At 44.5% G+C, this 7,634-nt stretch overlaps 1 protein-coding gene across 1 annotated transcript in view; it reads left to right on the plus strand.

Moving 5' to 3' along the window:
• Positions 1-5,963, plus strand: part of TINAG (tubulointerstitial nephritis antigen) — a 32,351-nt gene extending 26,388 nt beyond the window's left edge. Inside the window, exons 7-11 of the mRNA XM_083495654.1 lie at positions 247-424; positions 1,121-1,166; positions 1,777-1,900; positions 4,242-4,287; positions 5,657-5,963. Of these exons, the coding sequence (XP_083351780.1) occupies positions 247-424; positions 1,121-1,166; positions 1,777-1,900; positions 4,242-4,287; positions 5,657-5,773 (511 nt within the window). The 3' untranslated portion in view covers positions 5,774-5,963. The remainder of the gene's footprint in view (positions 1-246; positions 425-1,120; positions 1,167-1,776; positions 1,901-4,241; positions 4,288-5,656) is intronic.
• Positions 5,964-7,634: the final 1,671 nt, after the last annotated feature.

Genomic DNA, 7,634 nt, shown 5'->3' on the forward strand with positions numbered 1-7,634 from the left:
TGAAGGGTCATAGATTCTCCATCATTACTCCAAAGCAATTGCTTCCAAACTATGGGCAGGATTCAACTAACGACTCCCATCAACCCAAACCCTGTGCAAGGATTTCTACTTGTGCAACAGGGGATTTCCCCCTCTCCCCATTAACTCCCAAAATTTGGCTCTGGTAGGTTCAAGGGGAATTAAAAATTAAAACACAGAATTGAAAAATAATAAAAAAATAAATAATGTGTCGTCTGATCCCAATAGGCTGGTGTCTCATGCTTGCTACCCATTATTCTGGAATCAATCTGACCCGGCTGCTTGTGGGGTTTCAAGTGTGGCTGATGCTGCTGGGAAAAGGCAGGCTATGCGACCATGTCCAAATGCCTTAGAACCATCCAACCGCATTTATCAGTGCGGTTCTCCCTACAGAATCTCCTCACAGGTAAGTGCAGACAACAGGGACTCAGCTGCAAATAAAACGTTTTAAGTGTATTTTAAGTGCAATATACAATGTGACACTAGATGGCGATGGTGAGCCATGGAAAATTCAATGTATTTTTTAAAACGCTTTTTTAAAAAAATAAAAGTGTTTTCAAAGTGGTTTTTATATGTGTCTAGATTCCACCTAGGTGTCTGGTACCTTTCTTGAACTATGGAATGAACCATAAAGTTAAAAACAGATATATGATAATAAAATGCATTACTGTACTGCATTACAGGACTGCTATAATATATGTGAAAGTTCTTTCAAAACTTTACAGCACTGGATAAAAGTTTGTTATTATATCAGCACTGTGAAAGTAAACTTTGTGTCCCCTGAGAGGAAGCATTCAGGTAAATTTCCTTTAAAACAAGACAATAAACAAAACCCAATGAAATTCTAGAGATAAAATCTTTAGTTTGAAACAACAGTTGAGGCACTTACAAATTTACTAATGCACCAATAAGCATGGAAATTGAAAAAGCATTAAGTGGCAGCTAGTCATTCACATTAGCCTGGGCAGGCGGAAGATCAGACCATTTATCACAATAGTTAAATTCAGCCCGTTGTAAAAGCTTTATATCCAACTCATTCTGAAATGTTAAATGTGGGGAAATATATGCAAAAATAGTATATGTCTCTTCCCTCCACTTTTAGGAGACGGACATAATGAAAGAAATTAAGGAGAACGGGCCAGTGCAAGGTAAAGAAAACAAATGCTCTTGATTGCAAAACCAAAACCAAATTATTGCATCCTGCCCACGCATAAAAACAAGCACTGTGTAAGGTCCTTTGTGCCAACACCACACGTCACACCAAGCATCAAACAGATGTCTGTATCACTGATAGGGCTGCTTACCTCTGTTTAGAGGGAGGGTTCTGATAACATCCCCACCAGTACTATAATGGCAATGTCTTCCCTGCACATGTTGTCTTCCTTCCCCTGGTCCTTAGGAACATAGGAAGGTGTCTCAGACAGTCAGGTCATTGGTCCGTCGAACTCATTGTCTACACTGATTGGCAGCTGTCAACCAGGATTTCAGAAAAGGCATCTTTCTTGACCCTATCTGGAGAGGCTAGGAATGGGGAAATGAATGAAGCTGCAGGAAACACCAGGAATGGGAAGACAGAACTGCTTTGCTTCCACTTACACCAATGTTTTACACTTACCTTATTTGCTTATGTTTCATACTTCGGACGTAAGCTGGGTTCCTTGTTAGTCTATGACCTGTCAGCGATGAGCCATAGGTAAAATTGGAAGAATAAGGAAAATGAACATTGACTTTGCTTGCTGGTTCCTTTTTTAAATCCAGCTGTCATGCACGTGTATCGTGATTTCTTCCTTTACAAGAGCGGGATCTATAAGCACATTCGGAGGACAGGTGGGCAGCTGCAACATGAGAATCACAGGAGAACCCATTCTGTCAAGATTGTTGGGTAAGTGATGTCTGAAAGCTGAGCAGCATGGATTCCTGCTGAACCTCTGCTGGATGAGTATCCTGCCTCATGGGACCATGGACACTAAATGGCAGACTTATAGTTGAAGTCATTTCGGCTTCTGAAACACAGGGGCGGGGAATATAATATACACATCTTGTTTTGCTTCCCCTTCTGCTTCGGAGCTATAGTCCATAAAGTGGACACAGTGGCTGAGCATAGACATAGGCTACATCCACACCATATATTGAAAGCACTTATTTTTTAAATATTTTAAATTAGTTTTTAATCTTACGCTACTTTAATAGCTATGATGTTCCCCCCAAAATCATGGGAATTGTAGTTTTTAAGGGTGCTAGGTATTGTAGCTCTGTGAGGGGTTTCCTAACCACTCTCAGCATCCTTAACATGCTACGGTTCCTAGCATTCTTTGGGGGAAGCCGCAACTGTTAAAGTGCTGTAAGAGAGCTTTAAATTTATGGTGCGGTTATGATTCTTCCACATCTCCTCCTTTCCATTATTTTGCACAACAACTTCTATTGCCCTGGTTGATGCTTACTCTTAGGACTTGAGAGTCTTCCAGTAAATAAATTAAATGTATAAAACTCTACTTTAAAAGTAATTGCTTCTCGCCATTATTGATATGCGGTAGAAGTGGAGGTTTACGGATCACTGAGTGGATCGTTAACGCTACAAGCTTGCAATTAAAATACATTTCCAGCGCCTTACGTTTCTACACACTTGCATTTTAATAAGTGATGTTTCATGATCTTATGTATGAGTGGGTATCAGCTTCCCAAGAAATTGTCTTCTCTGTCTTTTTTAGCTGCCAGAAGGCCAAGAGGGGCTTTGTGCTGCTACAGCAGCTAAAACAGCATCTTCTGTGAGGGCAAGAACTTCACAGCCATGCCTTGCCTCCCTGGTAGTTTTTATGAATTCCCACAACTTTCTTGCCACTATTTCTCTGGTGCCAACTTGTTCCAGCACTAGGGGGAGTTATCCCAACACATCTTGGGATAAGATTGTTGGAGGCCAGGCCACTCCGGTCAACCTCCATCCCTTCTGAAGCCCACGGTGGTTTGTGATGGAGTTGCACAGATGCTGCTTGGATGTGGCTGCGAGGTTGCTAGTGTTTTACATAACTGAGCAAGCATCTAAGTCTGGTCCTTAGTGAAACTAGATTTTCTAAAGGGGGTTATCACAAACTGGCTGCTATGGACACTGTAGTCAGGAAAATCAGGAAACTGAGCTTTGCTGAAATTATGGAGTCTATTGAACTAGAACCCTTCATGCAACCAATTTCAAGAGGGATTCATCTGGTCAATGACAGCAGAAGGTACCAAGATACCTGCATAGCTGGTTATTTAATGCTTTGTTCCCCTAACAGTCGCTCCTTTATAGTTAGATGCTGGTGATAAGCCATTCTGTAGTCTAATCAGTATTTGTAAAGGTCTGTAGTCCCAGTTCTGCTTATTTTTATCCCGAGCCAAGGAATGGGTAGCTTTGGAACTGAAATAGACATGCAGAGGGCAGAAACTCAGGGGAAATGTCTTCACATTTACTTACTCTCGTTCTGTTTAACTTTGGTTCAGTGAGCTGGCAACTTCCCCACAGAAGAAAGCCCATTAAAGAAAATAAGAAGCTATTTCACTGACAAGAAGTCTAAGTTCTAACATTGCCTGCAATTTCCATGTTGACACTGAAAATATACTTCTCATCAGCATAGCAATGAGCAATATACTTTCAGATTCACTCTTCTGTTATGATTTATATTGATTGCTCACCATTTAAAAAAAACATATCAGAGGGTGTATACAGACACACACAGCAGTAAAGTGCCTTCTCTGCCTTGTGGAGACACATTTTTTTTTGGCCAGAGTTCACACATTGTAGTCTTCATATTGCTGGCTTTGGTGTTTCTAAAGTGTCTTTTGCTATAATTTTGCAATGCATTCTGAAGTACTTGTGGAAACTGAGAGTGCCTTCTCTTGGGTTGGCGGTCTTCTGGACAACTTTTCTTTAAAAGGAGTGTCAGTGGGTGTTGAAAGGGGAGGGAGCAAAGAAACTAATCTGTGCTAGACACACCTTCTGTGTGTACAGATGACTGTGTTTCAAGAGCTTCTCATGCTGCCTGCATAGTGTGCAGGTGTAGACAGTTGCAAAATGATGTCTGCAAAAGTGATTTAGAAAACACCAAACTGCAGTGCTTCAAAGCTTGTATGCAAAGATGTAAACAGTCAAAAGCTCCTCCTTTGATTATTTCATCACCCCCACCCTGATGTACGGGGGAGGTGGAGAAAAAATATATAGCATGTCTGATGAATGCCATCTCTTTGGATAGGTGGGGTGCACTGCCAGATGCAGATGGACAAAAGCAGAAATTCTGGGTAAGTGTACTTGGGCAGTAAGATAGAGCAAAGACAGAGGACCCCAACCAGAAAAAGTTGCTTGTGCTTAAGTCCCACTGAAAATGAATGGGTCAACTTGCAAATTAACTAACCATCCCTTTCAGTGGAACTTACTCGAGCATGACTATCTTTCTCTAGATTGGGGTCATAGCCTTCTTTGCTCATGTAAATTATCTAAATTTGTCTTTCCCTCCTCCCATTTTACTGTTTCACATTCATTGGTTGCATCAAGTCCATGTGATCTTCCATGGCTACCAAAACTGGGGGCTCACATTGTGGTTGGGTTGCCCACAATGCCAGTTGTTCCTAGCAAAATGTCGTGGTTTTCCTTCTGCTTTCTCACCTTATATTAGTATAGCAATGTTTGGTGGCAGAATGAGTGAAAGTTCTGCTGACTGTTTCCAGTGACTATCAATGGCTGCTAGTCACAAGACCTAAATTCTTCCTCTACAGCTGGAGGCACAAATGCTTCTGAATACCAATTGCTGTAAACCACAAGAAGGGAGAGAATTCTTGTACTCTAATCTCACAGGCATCTGGTGGACCACTGTGAGAACAGGATGCTGGACTAGATGGGCCACTGGCCTGATTCCGGTTTGAGATAAGGCAAACTAAGAGATCAGCTGCTTTAACCTTCTCATACCACAAATATGCATGCCAACCATACCTATTGTCATGACCTTCAAGGTCTAAAACATCAGTGTTTTTTAATAATATCAATTCCCTTAGCCAGCATAAACAGGATGCCTCGTAATACCTTTCTCAAAAAGCAACAGGATAGATATGGATAACATTGTAAGCGAACTGCTTCCCAAACCAGCTGTGGGAGTGCACTGGGTGCAGTGTGTACACAGCCTTAGACTACCACATGTCAAAGAGAGTTCAGGGTGTGTGTGTGTGTGTGTGTTGGAGGTTAGCCAGGAAAGACTGCAAGTTGGATTGGATAGAGAGAAGCTGCTTAAGCCCTCCCTCCAGCCATTCCCCAGCTCAAAATAACCATTGACAGCCCCATTGGACAGTGGACAAGAAACCACCCAGAGCAGGGAGTATTAGGTTACAAGAAGGAGATACAGAACAACTTCAGCTCATGACTTTTATAGCATTTAGTCTACTCTTGTAATGTCTGGGTGCTGTCAGTGTATGCTGATGGGCTAGATATACTACAAGTTTCACTCCATATAAAGTAGTTCTTTATAAGATATGGGGGCAAGTGGCAGACCTTTTGGAAGAGGACAGTACTATTATTGCCACTGGCGATATGACTCCTTTTCTCCTTTCACTACATCCCTGCTTCACTACGATCTGGCCATTCACAGTAATAAAAAGTTATTTCTTTCCCCTCCTGTAGATTGCTGCAAATTCCTGGGGGAGCTCCTGGGGAGAAAATGGCTATTTCAGGATTTTACGTGGAGAAAACGAATGTGATATTGAAAAGCTGATTATAGCTACTAAGTGTCACCTTTAGTTGATTTTCATTTATATCATTATTACACTCCAAAAGCTTTTTATATACCCAGAATGTACCATCTATAATGTCTTTGTGCATCCTTATGTTTTATTTGTGTGACTGTTTTACCTTCACTTAAACATACTGCATTTCTGTGTGAATTAAAACATGGCTGTACATCCAGCATGATCAAATTCTGTTACTTGCTTTGCTTCCAGCTCCAGGGATATTGGCAGTCTGTCTATCTTTTTCTTCATTAATGGCACAAATGAAAGGTAGCATATGTGTATAACAGCCAGTTCTCATGACCTTCTCCTTCTGTAGCAGATGTCATTACTCAATGGGTGCCAATAATGACTGTGATACCTTAGGCTGCACATTGCATACATATGCCAATATACCCACTGCTTGTCTACATGGTACCCAATTAAGGCTGTAATCCTATGCACTCCTACCTGAGAATAAGGTAGAAGGTAAAGGTAAAGGACCCCTGGATGGTTAAGTACAGTCAAAGGCGACTAGGGGTACAACACTCATCTCGCTTTTCAGGCTGAGGGAGACGGCATTTGTCCGCAGACAGCTTTCTGGGTCATGTGGCCAGCATGACTAAGCCACTTCTGGTAAAATGGGACACCATGATGAGTGCCAGAGCGCACAGAAATGCTGTTTACCTTCCTGTCACAATGGTACCTATTTATCTACTTGCAGTAGTGTGCTTCTGAACTTCTAGGTTGGCAGAAGCTGGGACAGAGCAACGGGAGCTCACCACTGGCGTACGGATTCAAACTGCCCACCTTCCAATAGGCAAGCCCAAGAGGCTCAGTGGTTTAGACCAGTGTTCCCCAACCTTTTTTGGGCAAAGGCACACTTGTTTGATGAAAAAAATCTCGAGGCACACCACCATTACAGCCCCGTGACGTCAGCGCGCAGCGTCACGCCAGGAGGGACGCATGAAAGTGTAACTTTCAATTTTTTCCCCTCCCCCTTGCCGGGGAACCTCCAAGCTTTGGGGGTGGGGGGGGGAGGAGGCAGCAAAGCGAGGGACTGAGGGACTCCTCCAACGACAAGGGTTGGGGAAGAAGAGAAAGGGCTATTCCGCTCCAGTCACGGGAGGGGAATATGTACTGGCCCAACTGGTGTGCGGTCTTCGGAAAGCGGGGTGCGGGAAGGAAGCCTAGGCTCGGGGTCCACCGACCTCGGCAGAGAAAGGCAACAACCGGAGCCGATGACGAGCCGGCACGTGCGTGCAGCGGCTGGCCTCGAGCTTGGGAAGCTGCGTGCGGCGATGTTGACGCGGGGCGCGCGAGAGCTTGGGGGCGGGGCGGGAGAGAGAGAGAGAGAAAGAGTTGGCAGCACCAGGCGCTGTTACTTATTGCGCTGCGGACGCTGCCAGCAACTGCGGTGGTTGTGCGGCGGCCACCGCCGCCGCAGAACGTCCTCGTCAGTCAGCTGAGCTGCCTGGCAGCGTAGGGAGCCGAGGGGCGGGGCTTCCTTTCTGAAGGAGCTGAGGGTGGGGGTCCTCTGGCGCCTTCGGCGAAATGGCGCCGGCCCAGAGTGCTTCTAGGAGGCTGCCTTTGTGCGCGACGTAAAGCCCTCTTTCCCTCCCTCCAGCCCCGTGTCACATGTGGAAAAGGGGGCTGGATCCAGTGACGCAACTCGGAAAACTGTTAGGGAAGCCAGAGCAGGAAAGTGAGTGGGAGGCGGCGGCGCTTTAACCCACGTTTCCTTTTTGAAAGAGAAACCAGTGTTTCCCAACCTTTTTTGGACTCGCCCGCCTCCCTCCAGGCAACATCTTGCGGCACACTAGTGTGCCGCGGAACACCGGTTGGGAAACACTGGTTTAGACAACAGTGCCACGCGTGTCCCTTACTGGAGAGTA

The sequence above is a fragment of the Podarcis liolepis genome (assembly GCF_965112155.1).
Source record: "Podarcis liolepis genome assembly, chromosome: 3".
Lineage (NCBI taxonomy): Eukaryota > Metazoa > Chordata > Lepidosauria > Squamata > Lacertidae > Podarcis > Podarcis liolepis.